Here is a 22,337-nt window from a genome sequence, read left to right on the forward strand (position 1 = left end):
CCCTTGGAACCGCTTCTTCTACCATAAACTATATTGTTATCAAGGTATAGTCAGGAAAGAGAAGCTACTCTATGTACTCTAGATATAAAGAGTTTAGTAATAAAGTTAGGAGCTCAAATGAATTGTGGAGGGGCCAGGGATGCAAAGCTCATGAAAACTGTTGCCGAAGGTTGAAGGTCGAAGTCAGCATTGAAGATCTCAGCCTGAAGCACTGAAGTGGGTGTTTCTCAAAAGCTCTCTGGGAATCTGCTGGAATCCTGCAGTATTGAGAAACTTCCACCAGCTACCTCAGTCTGCAGCACTGGTGGCTGTTGGAAGCTCAGCAGGAAGCCGTTGTGCACTTTATATCTGTCAGTCCATCTGCTACAACTATATCTGGAAAAAAATAGTTTCTCCTTTTTGCATTCACACATGCATGTTCTTCCCACTGGCAGACTTTTAATGAGGAACCGTTCAGGGAAAGGGATTCTGGGAAATGGGGATTGCAGCTTCTCTTTTGTAATGCTGAGGAGTCCTTAGAAAGGAGTGATGGTGTTGCCTAATTGACAGTAGATGATCTAGCACTGAATTCTGTGTTAGCTTTTGAAGGAACATACACACATACGGCTTTCAAGGGGAGATACACGCACATACATTCCCCCACACCCAGCCCACTGTGACTTTGGGTACCAAACCAAATTAAATTACTTCAGAGAGCCCAAAGAAACAGAGGAGAGGATAAAATATATTTTATTGAAGTAGTCGCTTTATCACTTGTTTCTCTCTTTTTCACTTATTTTAAAAGATTATAAATCTGGAAGGGCTTCTGTATAGATTTCTAATATTAGGAAACATTCAGTGTCTTCCATTGGCTTGCTTTTCCTTGTCTTCTGTAGAAAAATATGGTGAGAAAAACATGATTTTTGGAGTCAGAATGTGTTTGAATTCTGGCCCTACTAGTCTGTTTCTTATCTTTTAATGACAATAATAGTGTTTTTCCTTATGGTTGTGAGGGTTGAATTTCGTAATACATATAAAACACCTAGCACAGGACCTGGTTTATAGTAAGAACTCAGTACATAGTAGTGTTTAACCTCGTTTTAAAATTCTTACTAAGATACAAATGGCTTCTTCCTTCTTTGGTTTTGTTTTTTAAAACACGTGAATATTCAGTTGGCAAAGTTTCAGTAGTTGTAGCAGAGACAGGTTTTGGGCAAGTAACTTAGACCCTATTCCTCATTTTATTTACCTGTGAGCGTGTAGTTTTTCTCTTGAGGAAAAGGTAGTGAAAGGGACTTTTAAAAAAGACACCTTGGATCTCTAAATCAGGTAGAAGCAGATGGCTACAGATTCCTTGCTTCTCTAACTTTGATGTTAATGTGGTCCCCAGCTGAGGGTTTTAACTGTTCAGGTACTCTGAACAGACGTGTGACTTTTTGATATTCCGGGGGTCATTTTCCTTGAGATCAGCCTTTTCCCCTAATTTGAGACTTTGGCTATTTTTAATGTACATTTCATTCTTTTAATTTCCATTTATGTCTTCCTAATGCTGCATTTGTTTGAGTTGACAAAACGTAAGTCTGTTTCTTTCATTCATAAGAAAAATAGCTACTCATTATATATTAACTTGATTATTTTAAGTCTGTAGTTGAAGCAATAAAGCTAAGATACAATTCATTAACTTTTAAAATTGTTACTTGTTTATTTTGATTTTTTAATTTTTAAATAGTGTTTTAAACTAAAAAAGACAATCCACAGAAAACTCATAGACTTTTAACCTTATAGTTACGATGTTTTATAGGAAAAAAATAATGTCTTGGTTTCTTTTAGGTCTTATGGAAGTGTATTCAAAGCAATACACAAGGAATCTGGTCAAGTTGTCGCAATTAAACAAGTGCCTGTTGAATCAGATCTTCAGGAAATAATCAAAGAAATTTCCATAATGCAGCAGTGTGACAGGTATGAAGAGATTTTATTTCTTTGCTTACCCTTGTTTTGACAAGTTTTGCTAATAACGTATAACAAAATTTATTCTTTGATCATCTGTTTAGTTTTCATTTCTTTTTCTTTTCTTTTTTTTGAGACGGGGTTTTGCTCTTGTTGGCCCGACTGGAGTGCAATGGTGTGATCTCGGCTCACTACAACCTCCGCCTTCTGGGTTCAAGTGATTCTCCTGCTTCAGTCCCCTGAGTATCTGGGATTACAGTCATGTGTCACCACGCCCGGCTAATTTTGTATTTTTAGTAGAGATGGGTTTATCCATGTTGGTCAGTCTGGTCTCGAACTCCTGACCTCACGTGATCCACCTGCCTTGGCCTCCAAATGCTGGGATTACAGACGTGAGCCACCACGCCCAGCCTGGTTTTCATTTCTGACTTCCCACTGTAAGTGAGATTAATCCTTTAAGGCAGATGAGAATGGCTTTGTCAAGTGTCTTTAGGACTTACAGCTCTTTGCAGCTTTTCTGCTTAAAAGCAGAAATGAGACTGGATGTGGTAGATCACACCTGTAATCTCAACCCTTAGGGAGGCCAGAGCATCAAGGGTAAAGGAGCCTAGGAGTTCAAAGCCAGTCTGAGCAACATAGTGAGACCCTTTCTCTACCAAAAGAGAAAAAATTAGCCAGGTGTGATGGCTTGGACTTGTAGTCCTAGCTACTTGGGAAACTGAGGCGGGAGGATTGTTTGAGCCCAGGAGTTCAGGGCCACAGTTAGCTATGATTGCAGCACTGCACTACAGCCTGGACATTTTTAGCACAACTTTATGGATGAGAATGAGTTTTTGATGTTAAAGGGGTCATTTAGCAGTATGTATTGTATAATCACTTTTATTAATTAAGAAATCATGTTTTATGTAAATCTAATTCATTCAGCAAACATTCACTAAGCATCCCCAGTTGACCCAGTACTGTGCCAGGATCTAAGAATGCCAAAAGAACTAAGATACCTTTTTCTTTTTGAGGGATCAGTAGTGTAATTGGGAAGACAAATATATAAATAAATAACTGTAATATAGCACACTCATTGTACTGACTGGTGCATGGGGTAATGTGAAAGGAAGAAGGCAGGGCATCTTTCTCAGCCAGTAGAGCCAGGAAATCTGGAATGCTGACAAAGAGTTAATTTGGTGAAGAAATGGAGTGATAAGGGAGAGTCAAGGGAATGACAGGTAGAAAGGTAAAAATAGCTCATTGGGGTGTGCTCATCTGACAAGACTTAGAATTATTGGAATGGAAAGTATGGGACAGAGAACAGAATGAAATGAGGTTGGATAGTTAAATGGAGCTGATGGTGAGGAGCGTCTTATGCAATGTTAAGTGGCCTAGGCTTTATTCTATAAGGGATTCAGAGTGTATAAATTATGACTATGTTTAGCCTAAAGTTACTTAACCACAGAGGAATTTATTATTCTCCCTTAACAAAAGGTCTGCTGGTACAGCAGCAACAAAGGAACAACCAGGTCTCAGCCTTCTTTTCTTGTACTCTGTCATCCTTAGCATATACTTTGTCCTCATGCTTATTATCTCAGGGCTACGACAGGGCTGCTATAGCCCCAGCTTTATGTCGACATTCCAGGCAGGAGGAAGAAAGGAAGAAGCAGGGAAGGGGCTTTCCCAGAAACCTTCAGCTTCAGTCTTATTTGTAAGAATTGTCTCGGCCGGGCGCGGTGGCTCAAGCCTGTAATCCCAGCACTTTGGGAGGCCGAGACGGGCGGATCATGAGGTCAGAAGATCGAGACCATCCTGGCTGACACGGTGAAACCCCGTCTCTACTAAAAAATACAAAAAACTAGCCGGGCGAGGTGGCGGGCGCCTGTAGTCCCAGATACTCGGGAGGCTGAGGCAGGAGAATGGCGTGAACCCGGGATGTGGAGCTTGCAGTGAGCCGAGATCTGGCCACTGCACTCCAGCCTGGGCGGCAGAGCGAGACTCCGTCTCAAAAAAAAAAAAAAATTGTCTCATCTGTGACTTAGAGCTGGTGACACAGGGTAGTCTGGACACATTGTCTCCCCTTATCAATTCAGGGCCCTGTAATTAGAGATTTATGGAAAGCTTTCTCTCCTGACAATACATAGGATCTATAGATTGTAAGCTTCTTGGCTAATGAAGTGATTGCATAATCCTAGAGGAACTTTGCTGCTTGGATCTGTTCAATTTTGCTTTTTTTTAGAGTATGCTGCATATTTAAATTATGTTATGTATTTCCCACAGCATGTGAAATTCAAGTGGTTGTAGGAAAAAAAAGATACATTCCTCAACTGTGGTTCCCACAATTTGATATAGAATAGGAGATGAGATAGCATAGTGCTCGGCCATCAGGTATGCTTTATACTTGCCTGATGCTAGCATTATTCTATTTTTTTTTTTTTTTTTTTTTTGAGACGGAGTCTCGCTCTGTCACCCAGGCTGGAGTGCAGTGGCCGGATCTCAGCTCACTGCAAGCTCCGCCTCCCAGGTTCACGCCATTCTCCTGCCTCAGCCTCCCAAGTAGCTGGGACTACAGGCGCCCGCCACCTCGCCCGGCTAGTTTTTTGTATTTCTTAATAGAGACGAGGTTTCACCGTGTTAGCCAGGATGGTCTCGATCTCCTGACCTCGTGATCCGCCCGTCTCGGCCTCCCAAAGTGCTGGGATTACAGGCTTGAGCCACCGCGCCCGGCGCATTATTCTATTATTATGGTTAAAAATAGTTCAGGAATTAGCATTGTACTTTGAGTGTTGTCTAGGAAAGTCAGGTTCTCAAATATTACTATTACATATCTCTTCCCTTAATCTTTGTAGGTCTTGGAATCTGTCAAATCTTGCTCAGATTTCTGCAACAGCATCTTAATTGTTCACTTTGTCTTTCATTTTTGCCTCCTCCAACCCATTATCTTCCTTGAAGCTAGAGTGTTTTTTTCTAAAATGCAAATGTAATCAAGCATTCTCTGTTTAAAACCTGTGGCTCCGCATTGCCTCGAGAAATCGAGTCTCCAGTCCTTCATGTTCCATCTGGTGCTTACACCTCCAGTCTGTTCCCTGAGTTTCTCTTTTAAGTGTCTGTTTACTTGTATTCTCTATCATCTAAGTCTTAAGTTCCTTGAATTCGGGGGTTGTATTTTACTTAGTGTCCTTGGATCCTGCCACATAATGGTTACTCAGATACTAATGAGTACTTCTATTTAATAATTTCTGTTTGGGCAACTCAACTAGACTATCCAGAGGGAATTACACATTTAACATTCTAAAACCAGTTTTAAACATTCCAGACAAGCCTTTCAAATTCCTGTGTGTCAAAGGCATCATCATGTACTTAGTCTTTTAGCAAGTCTGAGAATCATCTTTATTCCTTTTTATGATGCTTCTGATGATACTGAGTCTTGTAGATTTTCCTTCTGAAATGTCATCACTATCTTTATTCTTCTCGTCATTCCTTAAGGAAAGGAACCATATATTTTTCTTCATTAGCACCTGTTCAGTGCCTAGCAATATACTTTTTGATGAATGAATGAATGAATGTGGTATGTATGAGGAGTATGAGGAAGAGCATTACAGATTGAGGGAACCCTAAGGAAATCAGGTACTTATTCTTGCTATGCACTTTAAGCTTTTAAAGCGAAAGAAAAGTAAAGAATACAGTGGGAAGGAAATGTGAATAGAATTCTAGAACTTTTGTACCACTTTATAGCAGAATGCCTTGCACATAGTAGGTACTTCTCAAATATTTGTTGAATGAAATAAATGGTGAAGCAAATATTGATGAAAAATGGTTTGTGCCTTTTAGATTTCACTGTCAAATTCATATTGTAAGTATGAAGTTGCGAAGGATCAAAAATCAGTTGGCTAAAAGATCCTAAAATGCTAAAAGATAGGACAAGTAAAAAATAAATAAGGGCTGGGCATGGTGGCTCATACCTGTAATCTCAGCACTTTGGGAGGCCGAGATGGGTGGATCATCTGAGGTCAGGAGTTCAAAACCAGCCTGGCCAACATGACAGAACTCCGTTTCTACAAAGATACAGAAATTAGCTGGACATGGTGGCAGGTGCCTGTAATTCCAGCTACTTGGAAGGCTGAGGCAGGAGAATCACTTTAACCTGGAAGGCGGGAAGTTGCAGTGAGCCGAGATTGCACTATTAAACTCCAGCCTGGGTGACAGAGTGAGACACTTTCTCAAAAAAAAAAAAAGAAAAACAATTAGGAAATGACAGGGACAAACTTAGATTTTAGCTACCAATAAATAATATTAATGTAAATGTGTTATTAAGAAATTAGCATAAAAATGATTGGAAGAAAACAGTATGAATTGAAAAATTCCCAAATAATACACTGAAATTTTGGTTAGGGAAAATGAGATATGCATTTCTGAAATTTAGCTATTAATACATTCAGCTATTTGTGAATTTGGTAAAATGTCTTGCTTTCTATACTCTATAAAAAGACCAGAGGTGGTGTTTTTATCTTTTTTCTGTTCTTTTAAGTGAATATTTAATAATGGGCTGAATACCACATGTTGGCATAAATATCTCAGGAAGCCCATCTGCTTTGTTTATTGCTGAATGTGCAGTGCCTAGTTCGGTACCAGGTACAGAGTAGACATTTAATAAGTATTTATTAAATGGATAAATCATGGAATGTTATTGCTAGACTCAACTTTTGTGGGTCAGCTAGTTTAGTGTTTTTCAAATCATACCCTGATCTAAGAAGGTACTTTTAGTGGCATTTTCTTCACTGAAGAATTGAGTAGAATGAGAACTTCATTATTGCTTTTATCTTTTTTATATATGGGACTCTTTTGAAATTTTTATTTGAGGAAAAGGCTTCTAGTGCTAAAGCATATTTAAAAACAGTTTTGCAGATACAGAAAATGAGACCTAGAGCTTTTATGTGAATTTCCCAAGATCACACTGCTAGTTAGTGACTGAGATGCAATAAGAACCCGCATTTACCCTACTCTAGGGCCAATGTTGAAGAAAGCAATGTCTGTAAAAAAATTCCAACAGTTCAAAGTGAAGCACTCTCAAGGCATTCCTAGGAGTAGAGGTAACAACTGGTTAGCAATACTATGTGCCAGGTAATATGTACACAAGGGAACCACAACTGACACAGTCCCTACTCTCCTGGTGCTTATATGCCAGAGAAGGAACTTTTCACATTTAAACAAAGAGAAATAATGTTGATACAAATCAGGGCACACACCTATCCTCTTTTTACCTGTTCAACTAGTATGTATTGAGTACTTCCTACTCCTAAGTGTAGCCCTGATTTGCTCTCACAAGAGATACAACAAAGAATGGGTCTTGGCTGGGTGCCGTGGCTCATGCCTGTAATCCCAGCACTTTGGGAGGCTGAGGCGGGTGGATCACAAGGTCAGAAGTTTGAGACCAGTCTGGCAAACATGGTGAAACCCCATCTCTACTAAAAATACAAAAATTAGCCTAGCGTGGTAGCAGGCGCCTGTAATCCCAGCTCCTGGGGAGGCTGAGGCAGGAAAATCACTTGAACCCGAGAGACAGAGGTTGCAGTGAGCCAAGACTACGCCATTGCACTCTAGTCTAGTTGACAGAATGAGACTCCATCTCAAAAAAAAAAAAAAAAAAAAAAAGAATGGGTCTTAGGCGTTGGAGAGACTTTCACCGAGCTGGAAGAAACAGATGAAGGGTAGGCTATTTCAATACACAGTGTAGTAAGAGCTGTGATGGGATAGATATGGAGAAGTATGTGGGTTGGAAGAGATATCTGTCATGTTTGGGGGTTCAGGGAAAGTTTTCCCAGGGAGGTCATAGCTAAGCTGAGTCCTGATTGATGAGTTAGATTTGCTGGGCAAAGAGAAGAGACAACTCTTATGGTGAAATAGAGCATTTTCAACTGGCCTGTTCAGGGTGTCACTGCGCACCCCTTGGCTTCTACCAGAGCATGCTACATTCTTACCTGTTCTATTTCCTCATGTTTTTAGATAAGATTCCATTTGAACACGGCTTCTGACATAAAAAAAATAAAAATAATAAAAAGCTTGAAAATCACCATATTGGAGGATTAGTGATGAACTTTGCAATTTGTATCAGCTCACGTGTATATTCAGTTTTGGGTGGGCCAAGAAATAAATTGCTGTGTGATTCAGCTTTATGCTGGAAACAGCTCAGTTTCCGTAGAATATCCACATTGCCTTTGTAAAAACTCTTATTTATATTACCTACTAAGTTACAGAACACTACTAAGATTGTAGTAAGATGTTGATGAAAATGATGTAATTAAAAATAGCCATTTCTTTAGTATTTTAATTATCACATGCCCATATTAGGAAGACTTTTAAAAAATATACCTTTAGCAATATATGGTTTTCTTCAGTTAGAATGAAATTCAAGTTAATATTTAAAAAGTCACCTTTTGATTGTACATGGTAGCTTATGCCTGTAATCCTTGCTCTTTGGGAGACCTTGGTGGGCAGATTGCTTGAGCTCAGGAGTTCAAGACCAGCCTGAGCAACATGGCAAAACTCTATCTCTAAAAAAAATACAAAAATTCGCCAGGCATGGTGGCACGTGCCTGTAGTCCCAGCTACTTGGGAGGCTGAGGTTGGGAGGATTGCTTGAGGTCAGGAGGCAGAGGTTACAATGAGCTGAAATCATGCCACTGCACTCCAGCCTGGGTGACAGAGCCAGACCCTGTCTCAAAAAAAAAAAAAAAAAAAGAGTCACCTTTCAAGCAGTATTTTCAAAGTATTCCATTTTCTTTAATTATATGATGTTGTTGATGGACACTTAGATTGATTCCATATTTCGGGTGTTGTGAATAGAACATTTGGATTTTTGTAAGAAGCTTAAACGTAATGATTCAGTCCATATAATTTGTATCATAGGTAGTGTTTAAGTAACGTACAGTTAGATGGGAGTATGTAGTCCTTTCTCCATTTTTCCCCTTTGGGTTTTCTCATTTTTTTTAATACTCTTTCTATTTTGAGTTGTGATACTAGAGGAGGACCATTAGGATAAAGAGTGTAGGGAGCTATGAAATGAAGATGGAAATGGAAAGGGTGTGATCATTAGGTATGAGATGAGAGGAAGCCCAGATGCCCCCACCCCCTCAAAAAAAAAGAAAACCAGAACAAGATACATCATTTTATTGGATTGAAAGCGTTTACATAGGGGAAGGGAAAAATTAATGAGACAGGAGGATGAAGTGGAGAGAAGATGCATAAGAGAAAGGCATAGAATGTGGCTCATGATTGGCATGCTAGTTATTAAGGCATCATATTTCACCTTTGCTTCCTGGTGTAGTCTGTAATTTCCTTTGTGTGTTCCTGGTTCTTCCACCCAGTGAAATTTTCAAAGGCATAGCTGCTTACTCCTATTTAAAAGAGACAAAACTAACCAGGCATGGTGGCTCACGCCTGTAATCCCAGTGCTTTGGGAGGCCAAAGCAGGAGGATCACTTGAAGCCAGGAATTTGAGAGTAGCCTGGACAATGTAGTGAGACTCTGTCTCTACAAAAAATAAAAAAAATAATTAGTTCAGGTGTGTGCATGCTTATAGTTACAGCTACTTCGGAAGCTGAGGTGGAAGGATCACTTGAGCCCAAGAGTTTGAAGCTACAGTGAGCTATGATTGTGCCACTGCCCTCCAGCCTGGGTGACAGAGTGATACCCTGTCTCTTAAAAAAAAAAAAAAAAAAAAAAAGAATAACAAAAGTAATAAAACTACAGTTAGCCCTTTGTATCCCGCTTGTTCTGCATCCACAGATTCAGCTAACTGCATATTGGAAATATTGTGAGAAAAAAAGCAATAGAAAAAAAACAATAAAAAAAAAAAAACCAATACAGTATAATAATTATTTACATAGCATTTACATTGTATTAGGTGTAATAAGTAATCTAGACATGATTTAAAGTATACTGGAGGATGTATGTAGTTATATGCAAATACTGTGCCATTTAATATAAGGAACTTGTGCATTCATGGATTTTGGTATCTGTGGTGTTCCTGGAACCAGTTCGCCATGGATACTGAGAGATGACTGTGTATAGAATTGCTGGGTTCCAATACAACCTGCGAGTCCATATACTGGTTTAGTCAAAATTCTTAGGCATATGTCTGAATTAAAACTTTCTGCACTGCTTAAAATTTATATACAGGTATACCTTACTCTGTTGTACTTCTTCACTTTGCAGATGCTGCATTTCTTTTTTTAATTGAAGGTTTGTGGCAACTGTACTGAGCAAATCAAGTCCGTCAGCACCATTTTTCCAATAGCTTGTGCTTGCTTCATGTGTCTATGTCATGTTTTGGTAATTCTTCCCATATTTCAGATATTTTCATTATTATTATATCTGTTATGGTGATCTGTGATCAGTGATCTTTGATGTCACTGTTGTAATTGTTTTGAGGTGCCACGAACTGCACCTTTATAAGATGGTGAACTAAATGTTGTGTGTGTTCTGACTGTACCACTGCCAGGCCGTGGGCCTCATCTCCCTTCCTTTCCTCAGGCTTTCCTATTCCTTGAGACACAATATTGAAATTAGGCCAATTAGTCATTCTACAGTGGTTCATAAGGGTTCAAGTGAAAGGGAGAGTCACACAACTCTCACTTTAAATAAAAAACTAGAAATGATTTAACTTAGTGAGGAAGACAGGTTGAAAGCCAAGATAAGCTGAAAGCTAGGGTTCTTGTGCCAAACAGCTAGCCAAGCTTGAATGCAAAGGAAAAGTTATTGAAGGAAATTAAAAGTGCTACTCCAGTGAGCACGAGTGGTAAGAAAGTGGAAGAGCCTCATTGCTGATATGGAGACAGTTTGAGTGGTCTGAATAGAAGTTCAAACCAGCTATAGCATTCTCTTAAGCCAAAGCCTAATCTCGAGCAATGCCCTTACTCTCTTCAACTCTATGAAGGTTGAGAGACGTGAGGAAGCAACAAAAGTTTGAAGCTAGCAGAGGTTGGTTCATGAGGCTTAGACAAAGAAGCTGTCTCCATAACGTAAAAGTGCAAGATGAAGCAGCAAGTGCTGATATAGAAGCTGCAGCAAGTTATCCAGAAGATGTAGCTGAGATAATTGATGAAGGTGGCTACATTAAGCAACAGATTTTCAATGTAGATTTTCAATGTAGACGGAACAGTCTTCTATTGGAAGGAGATGCCATCTAGGACTTTCCTAGCTAGAGAGAAGTCACTGCTGACTGACTCTCTTGTTAAGGGCTAATGCCTCTCATGACTTTAAGTTGGAGCCAGTACTCATTGCCCATTCCAAAAATATTAGGGCCCTCAAGAATTTTGCAAAATCTCCTCTGTTTATGTGACAAATGACATTTATTGATTTGTGTATATTGAACCAACCTTACATCCCAGCAGTAAAGCCTACTTGATCGTGGTGGATTAACTTTTTGATGTGCTGCTGCATTTGGTCTGCAAGTCTTTTATTGAGAATTTTTGCATTTATGTTCATCAGAGATATTGGTCTGAAGTTTTCTTTTTCATTTTGTCTCTGCCACATTTTGGTATCAGAATGAAGCTGGCCTCGTAGAATGAGTTAGGGAGGAGTCCCTCCTCCTTGGCTTTCTTGGAATAGTTTCAGTAGGGTTGGTACCAGCTCTTCTTTATACATTTGGTAAAATTCAGCTATGAATCTTCCTGGTCCAAGGGCTCTTTCTGGAAAACAAAAATTTGTGTGACTCACTGTATTGTGATACTTGCGAGGTGGTCTGGAATCAAACCTGCAATATCTTATAGATTTGCCTGTATATAACACTGGAGTGTTACAGTGTTTTGAGTGAAACTCTCTCCCCCTCTTCCCTAGCCTTTAATAATCAACATGATGGTTTAAAAACAGATGTTAGAACATCTAAATAATTGGAGTTAGTTAACTTGCTGGCTAGAATGAACAATATCATGTTTGATCCTTGACAGTCCTTCACAGGATAATATTTAAATGCTAGTTTGATTGTATTATTTCCTTACATACATTCCTTCAAGGGTTCTGCATTGCCTGGACTGCCCTTTATTCTTTGTCACTAGTCTAATGTTTTTCCGTTTTTCTCCCTAGCGTCTGCTAATAGGCTTGTTCAGTGAATGTTTGTTGTTTGAATTACTTTAAAAAAAATTAAATAAATGTGAATTTGAATGCATATCTGTGTTAGTGGAAATAGACTTGAGTTTAGAAGTCTCAGGTCTTGAACTCTCTGAGCCTATTGGTAGCCGTGTTAACACTTAAAAAAAATTTTGTTTTTTTTTTTTTTGAGATGGAGTCTCGTCTTGTTGCCCAGGCTGGAGTGCAATGGCGCGACCTTGGCTCACTGCAACGTCTGCCTCCTGGGTTCAAGAGATTCTCCTGCCTCAGCCTCCTGAGTAGCTGGGATTACAGGCGCACGCCACCAGGCCCAGCTAATTTTTTGTATCTCTAGTAGAGACGGGGTTTCACCATGTTGGCCAGGCTGTCTCGAACTCCTGATCTTGTGATCTGCCCGCCTTGGCCTCCCAAAGTGCTGGGATTACAGGTGTGAGCCACTATGCCCGGCCTCACTTTTTAATTTTTTAAAATGACAGCTTTAAAATTTAGTCTTTAGTTTGCCAGTCTTAAGTTGTAGGTTCTGTATGCAGTTGTAGGGAGGCACAGTAAATAAAACAGAAGAAAACTTGTTTATTGTTTCCCAGCTCCCCAGTCTGTACTACTACCACATTGTGTTGTGTGTACCTTGAAAACATCTCTTGAATTTGTTTTCTATGCTATTTCTACTACACTTACTTTAATCCAAGCCACCAACATCTCTCTTTTAAAATATGTGCTTTAGGGCTGGGCGCGGTGGCTCATGCCTGTAATCCCAGCACTTTGGGAGGCCGAGCTGGGTGGATCACAAGGTCAGGAGTTCGAGACCAGCCTGACCAACATGGTGAAACCCTGTGTCTAGTAAATACAAATTATCTGGGCATGGTGGCAGGTGCCTGTAATCCCAGCTACTCAGGAGGCTGAGACAGGAGAATCGCTTGAACCCGGGAGGCAGAGGTTGCAGGGAGCTGAGATCACGCCATTGCACTCCAGCCTGGGTGACAGAGTGAGACTCCGTCTCAAAAAAAAAGTATGCTTTATTATTACTCCCATATCATGAAGCCAACAGATTAAGAGACTATTGCTGTGGAAAAGATATATTGTTATACATACAGCTCACAAGAGAAGGAGGAGTGCTGTGTCACAGAGGGCTCCACAGGGAAGTACCAGGGGCAGTTAGGAGGCAGAGAAAGTGAGGGGGAAAAAGTGGGCAAGAATCTTTATGTGGTTTCTGTGGGAAGGGACAGGTGAGACGGGGTAAAACAGGTTTAGGATTGGCTACTTTGAGTATTTCAAGTGGGTTCTGGGGCATAGGGCTTTCTCTGGTTGTCTGGTATCTGGCCCTGGGGCAATTTGGGCAGGGGAAAAGTTGACCCTAGACTGTAACCATAGAGGTGGTTGGAGGTTTGGGCTCTAGATAGGTTGGTGTGCACATAAAAGACATCCTTCCATGGGAGTTAGTTTGCTGTCTCTAGAAATTAGCTAACCCTGAGAGGGGCAAGCGCTTCAGTTTTAGCAAGGTCCCAGATGTCAAAGCATCAAGAATACAGAAAATAAAAAGATATGCTTAATATAATCTCTGCATGGACTAACACTGCTTTTTAATTGGTCTCTCTATATTCACATCTGCTTCCCTACAATCTAGCTTTCATTCAGCAACCACAGAAACTTTACATCATGTTATTCCTCTGCTTAAAATTCTTCACTGATTTTTTCCTGTATTTCAAATAAAGCCCAGTCTCTTTACCTTGGTTTTGAGGCCCTTCATGGTCAGGCTTCTCCCTACATATGCAGCTCCACTATGTCCTACTGTATCCTTTACTCACTTTATCCTAGGCCCGCTAATCGTTCAATTCTTTGACTATGCTTTGTTCTGTCTTTCAGGGCCTTTGCAGGACAGTTCTTGGTGCTTAGTTATCTGGCTAACTTCTAGTTAAGTTTTGCATTTTAGCTTAAATGTTATTCCCTTGGAGAGTCCTAAATTAGGTCCTGTCTTAGTTTTTTTGTGTGATTTATTTATTCATTGGTTCTTTTATTTATTTATTTTAATTTTATATATATTTTTTGAGATGGATCCTCGTTCTTTCGCCAGGCTGGAGTGCAGTGGTGCGATCTTGGCTCTCCGCAACCTCTGCCTCCCGGGTTCAAGCGATTCTCTTGCTTCAGCCTCTTGAGTAGCTGGGTTTATAGGCCCGCGCCATCACGCCTAGCTAATTTTTTTTTTGTATTTTTAGTAGAGACAGGGTTTCACCATGTTGGCCAGGATGGTCTCGATCTCTTGACCTCGTGATTCGCCTGCCTCGGCCTCCCAAAGTGCTGGGATTACAGGCGTGAGCCACCGTGCCCGGCCTGCTTGTTCAGTTTGTGTATATGAGAAGAGAGCTACTGAGGATAAAATGCAAAGCAAGACAGATTGGTACCTATCTTTATGGAGCTTCTATTCTTCTAGGGGAGGCAGATAAAAGTCAATGACAAAGTCCTTGCAGGGTGTAATAAGTGCTTTACAGTATAAAAGGTGCTGACATAGAAAGTATCAGAGGATGGCCACTGTATACATATGAACTCTGGAGTTTAAGCATTTCCTTCTTTTCCAATCTGTGGATTTTGTAATTCACAGCAGTTCAATGGAGAAAGGACATTTTATTGTTAAAGCTCACTTACCTACCTTCAAAGGTTTTTCACGTACTCCAGTGCCTTCCAAGTCTCAGAGGCTACCATGGAATACGAATGCATTCCATTCCTTCATATGAACTAGGAACAATTTTATTTGCAGAAATGGTGAATACAAAATAAAGTCACAGCCAGTTATCTTATAGCACCCTTTCTTCTTTTCTTGCTGTAGTTAGTAATCATATTTATTTGTGAGTTTACTTCCTTAATTCTTGTATATTCATGCTGGTGTATTCTGTATGAGGGACCAAATTGTGGATGTGTGTTTCACCAGTGCATACTGAACATCTGGTCAAATGCCTGGCCCAAGTAGAGGGTCAGTGAATGCATGTGGCTGTTTAGTTCTAGTTGCTTACATACTTCACTGGGTTAAAGTTAGTGAGGCCATGTTTTATGTTGTAGAGGTGTTGGACTTGGATCCATCTACTTACATGGGTATTAGATGGGCCATGAATTATTTCTTTGAAGAGAATTTTACCTTTTGCCAACGTTTTCTCTTGACTTACTCTTATGGAGAGATAGGGCTGTTTTTTCAGGTAGCTGCCCAGGTTAGAATTCCTAATTTTTGTGAGTTGTCACTTCTACTCTTAGCATTGCTGATTAGCGTGCATGGCAAGAAAAATGTACATTTTTTTGTGTGCTTTTCAGTGAACATAATCTTGAATTGATTGTTACTTAACACTTTTCAAAATTTTGGATGAGAAAATTCATATTTAAAGAGTTTTTTTTTGGCTGGGCATGGTGGTTCATGCCTGTAGTCTCAGCACTTTTGGAGGCTGAGGCAGGTGGAACACATGAGGCCAGGAGTTAAAGATGAGCCTGGCCAATATGGCAAAACCCCCTCTCTAGCAAAACTACAATAATTAGCTGGGCGTGGTGACACAGGCCTGTAATCCCAGTTACTTGGGAGGTTGAGGCACGAGAATCACTTGAACCCAGGAAGCAGATATTACTGTGAGCCGAAATGGTGCCACTGCACTCCAACCTAGGTGGCAGAGTGAGATTCTGTCTCAGGAAAAAAAAAATAGAGAGAGAGAAAGAGTTTTTGTTTATTTGTTTGTTTGTTTTCTGAAGGATATACAGTCTGTTCACTGGTGGAGTGAAGCTTAACTCTGGGTCTATATCAGAGTCACTGGTAGAGCTTTTAAAAACCTACTGAATCAGAACCTCAAAGGAGTATGGGCTTGGGTCACAGGTGGCTCTGATGCACAGCCAGGTGTAGGAACAGTACTCCCTATAAAAGTTTCCACATAGGCTCCATACCTCAAAGGAGTATATGTAAAGAGATTTTTTTTTTTTTTAATGTTTCCCATATGTCGCAGTTCTAAGTCTGTATTTAGTTTCATTTGTTTGTAAACAAGCACTTTTCTTAAATGGTTCAGCGAACATTTATGAACTCCAAATACGTACTTTCAATTCCCAAGACCTAGCAAAGCTGAGTATGTCTGGAAACTTAAGGTACGAGATGGAGAGCAATCAGAGATACGGGTAACAAGGTAGACTTTGAAATAACTTGTATGTGATATGAAGCAGGTAAGACCTTTTCCTTTGGGTAATGGAGAATGATTGGAGTATTTTTGTTTAACTAGGAGAACAGTATGATCAGCTTATTTTACTTTTGTTTTAAAGTAAAGTACCTTGTCAACTGTATGTAGCATAGATTAGAACGGGGGAGAAAACTAAGACAAGGAGACTGGTGGGGAGCAAGTCTGTGTAAGAGGTAATGGAGTAGCACTGGGGATAAAACAGGTTTGAATTCAGGCCTTTTAGCTCCAACCACTCTGTTCTACCTTTGACTTCAAGACATAGTTAATTTTTTTTTGTATTTATTGCCTTTGTTTTTAATACAAAATTTAATTATAATGGAAAAATTTTAACTTTTATTTTTTAGATTGATATTTTTGTTATTTATTTATTTTTAACTTATTTTAAGTTCAGGGGTACATGTGCAGGTTTGTTACATGGGTAAACTTATGTCATGGGGGTTTGTTGTACAGATTATTTTATCACCCAGGTATTGAGCCTAGTACCCATTAGTTATTTTTCCTGATCCTCTCCCTCCTTCCACCCTCCACCTTCTGATAGGCCCCAGTGTGTGTTGTTCACTCTGTGTGTCCATGTGTTCTTATCATTTAGCTCCCAGTTATAAGTGAGAACATGCAGCATTTGGTTTTCTATTCCTGTGTTAATTTGCTAAGGACAGTGGCCTCCAGCTCCATCCATGTCTCTGCAAAGGACATGACTTTGTTCTTTTTTGTGGCTGCATAGTATTCCATGGTATATATGTACCACATTTTCATTATCCAGTCTGTCATTGATGGGCATTTAGGTTGGTGCCGTGTCTTTGCTATTGTGAGTAGTGCTAGTTACAATGAACATAAGCATGCGTGTGTCTTTATAATAGAAAAATTTATATTCCTTTGGGTATATATCCAGTAATGGGATTGCTAGGTTGAATGATATTTCTGTCTCTAGGTCTTTGAGGAATTGCCACGCTATCTTCCACAATAGTTGAACTAATTTACACTCCCACCAACAGTATGTAAGCATTCCTTTTTCTCCACAACCTTGCCAGCATCTGCTTTTTTTTTTTTTTTAAACTTTTTAATAATAGTCATTCTGACTGGTGTGACATGGTATCTCATTGTGGTTTTGATTTGCATTTCTCTAATGATCAGTGATGTTGAACTTTTTTTCATATAATTGTTGGCCACATGTAGGTCTTTTGAAAAGTATCTGTTCATGTCCTTTGCCCACTTTTTAATGGTGTTATTTTTTGTTTTTGTTTTTGTTTTTTTCTTGTGGATCTGTTTAAGTTGCTTATAGCTGCTGGATATTAGACTTTTATTGGATGCATAGTTTGTTCAAAAATTTTCTCTCATTCTGTAAGTTGTCTGTTTACTCTCTTGCTAGTTTCTTTGCTTTACAGAAGCTCTTTGATTTTATTTGATCCCATTTGCCAATTTTTGCTTTTGTTGTGATTGCTTTTGGTGTCTTTGTCGTAAAATCTTTGCCCATGTCCTGAATGGTATTGCCTAGGTTGTCTTCCAGGGTTTTTATATTTTTGGGTTTTACATTTAGGCCTTTAATCCATCTTGAGTTAAATTTTTGTACATGATATAGGGGAGGGGTCCAGTTTCAAATCTTCTGCATATGGCTAGCCAGTTATCCCAGCACCATTTATTGAATGGGGAATCTTTTTTTCCATTGCCTGTCATTGTCAGGTTTGTCAAAGATCATATAGTTGTAGTTGTGTGGTCTTGTTTCTGGGTTCTTTATTCTGTTTCATTTGTCTATGTGTCTTTTTTTGTATCATAACCATGCTGTTTTGGTTACTGTAGCCCTGTAGTATATTTTGAAGTCAGGTAGCTTGATGCTTCCAGCTTTGTTCTTTTTGCTTAGGATTGCTTTGGCTATTCAGGCTCTTTTTTGGTTCCATATGAATTTCAAAATAATTTTTTCTAGTTCTGTGCTGAATCTCAAATAGTAGTTTTAATAAGAATGGCATTGAATCTATAAGTTGCTTTGGGCAGTGTGACCATTTTAATGATGTGTGTGTGTGTATATATATATATACACACACATATATATATTTTGTTATTTTTTTATTATTATTATTTTTTGAGATGGAGTCTTGCTGTGTTGCCCAGGCTGGAGTGCAATGGCATAATCTCAGCTCACTGCAACCTCCGCCTTCTGAGTTCAAGGGATTCTCCTGTCTCACGCTCCCTAGTAACTGGTATTACAGGCATGCGCCACCATGCCCAGCTAATTTTTGTATTTTTAGTAGAGATGGGAGTTTCACCATTTTGGCCAGGCTGATCTCAAACTCCTGACCTCAAGTGATCCTCTCAAAGTGCTGGGTTTACAGACGTGAGCCACCGTGCCCAGCCTCTTTTTAATGATATTGATTATTTCTATCCCTGAGCATGGAATGTTTTCACATTTCTTTATGTCATCTCTGATTTCTTTGAGCAGTGTTTCATAGTTCTTGTGGAGACCTTTAATCTCCCTAGTTTGCTGTCTTCCTATGTAGTTTATTCTTTTTGGTGGCAGTTGTGAATGGGAGTTAGTTCCCGATTTGGCTCTCAGCTTGACTGTTGTTGGTGTATAGGAATGCTAGTGATTTTTGCACATTGCTTTTGTATCCTGAGACTTTGCTGAAGTTGTTTATCAGCTTAAGAAGCTTTTGGGCTGAGGCTATGGGGTTTTCTAAATATAGGATCTTGTCATCTGCAAACAGGGATAGTTTGACTTCCTCTCTTCCTGTTTGGATGACCTTCTTTCTTTCTCTTGCCTGATTGCCCTTGCTGGGACTTCCAATACTATGTTAAATAGGAATGGTGAGAGAGTGCATCCTTGTCTTCATGCCACTTTTCAAGGGGAATGCTTCCAGCTTATGCCCATTCAGTATGATTGTTGGCTGTGGGTTTTGCATATATGGCTCTTACTATTTTGAGGTATGTTCCTTCAATACCTAGTTTGTTGAGAGTTTTTAATGTGAATGGACGTCTGATTTTATTGAAAGCCTTTTCTGTATCTATTGAGATAATCAGGTGGTTTTTGTCTTTAGTTCTGTTTATGTGATGAATCAAATTTATTGATTTGTATATGTTGAACCAACCTTGCATACCAAAGAGAAAGCCTACTTGATTGTGGTGGGTTGGGTTTTTTATGTGCCACTAGATTTGGTTTGCTAATGTTTTGTTGACGACTTTTGCATCAGTGTTCATCAAGGATATTGGCCTAACATTTTCTTTTTTTGTTGTATCTCAGCCGGGTTTTGGTATCAGAATGATGCTGGCTTCATAGAATGAGTTAGGGAGCATTTCCTTCTCAATTTTTTTGAAATAGTTTCAGCAGGAATGGTACCACCTCTTCTTTGTATATCTGCTAGAATTCGACCCTGAGTCCATCTAGTCCTGAGTGTTTTTTTTTTGGATGGTAGGCTATTTATTACTGCCTCAAAGACAGAGCATAGCTAAAATTTTAAAGGCTGTACTGAGAAGTCTTCCCTGACAGTCTTCTCTTAACCTCCACAATTGGTAGAGTCTCTACATGTTCTTTTATTGTACTTTAAATTTTTTTTTTTTTTGCTTATTTGTTTTTCTGTCTTATTTATCTTACATTGGTGCCCAGCAAAATAGCTACTGTTTTTGATTGTAGCTACTACTACATAGAATTATTTATTTGAACAAGTTGTCCTCTTACATGCCATACTTGGTTTTTCTCTTTCTATTTGTGTACCTTTGTTCATGGCCTTTCTCTTTTCTAGAATTTTCTTATCCCTCTTCTCCACCTACATTTTGGAGTTTAAACTTTTCTTTCAAAATCTCATATAAATCCCACTCCCTTCCACAAAGTTCTCTTTGGATGATTCCAATGTTATTTCCTCATTTGAGCTCTTGTAGCATTAAAGTTGTGTTCTATTTAGTTTCTGCTGTCTTGTATTTTCTATCTCTATGTATTTTTTGAATTTGGTATTCTGCCTCTTTGAGATAGGTAAGATTTCTCATACATCAGTATATGTAGTTTATCCATAATGTACATTATTGCTGATGGTCATTTGTCCCTTTCTAAATCTTCCTGAAGACAGCTTGGCTATAAACATAGTTTATTCTGCTCTGGAAGACATAAGACCACAGTTTAGAAATTAAATTGCTAATATTTTAATTCTATAAATTTAAACAGAAAAAGTTGTAATTTTTTCCTCTAGAATTTTCAAAAGCCAGAATGAAAGAAAATTTAAAATAACTCTTTTGGCCTCATTGAAATATAGATTATTTTAGAGTTGATTAATATTTGACTGAATGCAAAATCCTTTAGAAGACTTATATTTAAAATGCTTTAGTTAAAGGGAAAAATTTTCATTTGTTCCTCATGTTAAGTAGTAATTTCTTTGCCAAAATGAAGTCTTATTTTCTTCTGAATCACTCAAAACATTTGGTCCTCTTCTGGTTTGTAATCCTGTTAAATTTCATCCATGAATTAAAGTCTAATTATGCATAGTTGGTGAACTCCAGATATTGAGAATTTTATGTACAATAGACATTTACTTATTTAACTTACTGGAACATTATGAAATGTTGAAAATACTTTGTATTGAGATTAAGAAAAAAATTTCTTTGGGAATTAACTAAATTTAATTGTTTATGTGTTTTCTTTTAGCCCATATGTTGTAAAGTACTATGGCAGTTATTTTAAGAATACAGACCTCTGGATTGTTATGGAGTACTGTGGCGCTGGCTCTGTCTCAGACATAATTAGATTACGAAACAAGACAGTAAGTATTTTAAAGTAGTTTTGCTAATCTCATTTCTAAAGATTCGTATTTTAGAATCTGACTAGTTGGCATTTTGTTACAAAGAAAATAATAGCATGAAAAAAGAAAAGGTTTTAAGTTGTGTAAAGATATCTAGTAGGAGGTGTGAGGACCAGCTCACATACCTTTCTGTGACAAATTTAGGAATTACATGATTGTTTAATTTTTTTATTAGAATAATTTTTGTTGTGTCACAGAGAAACTACCATGGTACTTCTCTTCTTCATTTAGAATCAGTGTGTGTGTGTGTGTTGTTTAATAATGTGAGTTTCATAAATTATGGCTAGAATTTTATTTAAAGTTTATAATATTCATGGTATTTATTTATCTTAAATTTTCTATATTATTTATGGCTGGTAATATTTGAAGAAATTATATACTTCTGAATTTAAAAAAATATAAAACATTTTTGTATTTATTTTCCCAAATATTCAAGATGTGTGAAAGTGATAGAAATATTACATATTTCTATAAATTTAGCTTAGTGAAATGTATTGCTTAATGAAAGCTTTTTATGGTTATGTTTTAACTCTAAGTAGAAGTGCTATTTACAAAATTGTTTACTTTAAGCTAGTAATGCATCTAGTTTATTTGGACAATTTTGTATGGACCAAAGTGACCTTTTTTTCTTGAATAAGAAGAGTAATCAGTGAAATAATTTGTAATTCTGTAGCAGTAACATTATTATATGTTGTCAGCCATGTTTCAGTAAAATACATTCAGAAAAAATACTTCAGTCAATTTGTGGTTAACCAGAATCATTTTAAAGTTTGATTTGGGAAGTACACTGTAAGTTTATTTTACTAATTTTTTTTTCCCTGTTAGAGAAAAGAAAGTAAATAGGATTTCTTTTAAGAGAAGTGAAACAGAAGTTGAAATAATCCCTGTTTTGACAGAGTAGATTAAGTGATCTGTGACATTCTAATGATATATTTTAGAATTTCTATGGTGCTTAACTAGCACTTATGTAAATCAGATGACTCTTGAGTGGCAGAACAGTGCTTCAATGGAAAGTAATTATATCCCAGTTAGAGAAGAGTTTTAATATCATTTCAGGGCTAAACAGTGCATTTGGTATTTAAAGTTATCAAGTTGGAATATGAAGTAAAAGTGTGTGAAATGGAAAATTTTAAACATCTCTATTTTCTTAGTTTTAAGTGTTAATGTTACAATTTTGAGTAGATATGAAGTATTTGATCCAAGAAGTTTAATTCTTGTTGCCAATAATTACAACTGTGAAGGCATACTATAGTTCTTAAAGATAGGTATGGATCAGATCATTATCTTCAGAAAACTCTTTGTCAGTTTTCAAAGAAAAGATTTTATCTGTTCATATTCTTTGTTACAAGACACA

General features: G+C 38.2%; 1 protein-coding gene across 5 annotated transcripts in view; it reads left to right on the forward strand.

Annotated features, from left to right (window-relative positions):
- STK3 (serine/threonine kinase 3) overlaps positions 1 to 22,337 on the forward strand; it is a 332,138-nt gene that overhangs the window by 49,755 nt on the left and 260,046 nt on the right. For all 5 annotated transcript variants that reach the window (XM_050801203.1, XM_050801204.1, XM_050801205.1 and 2 more), the window contains exons 3-4: positions 1,810 to 1,938; positions 20,830 to 20,944. In XM_050801203.1, coding sequence (XP_050657160.1) covers positions 1,810 to 1,938; positions 20,830 to 20,944 — 244 coding nt within the window. The remainder of the gene's footprint in view (positions 1 to 1,809; positions 1,939 to 20,829; positions 20,945 to 22,337) is intronic.

This window comes from Macaca thibetana, chromosome 8 (genome assembly GCF_024542745.1).
Source record: "Macaca thibetana thibetana isolate TM-01 chromosome 8, ASM2454274v1, whole genome shotgun sequence".
Lineage (NCBI taxonomy): Eukaryota > Metazoa > Chordata > Mammalia > Primates > Cercopithecidae > Macaca > Macaca thibetana.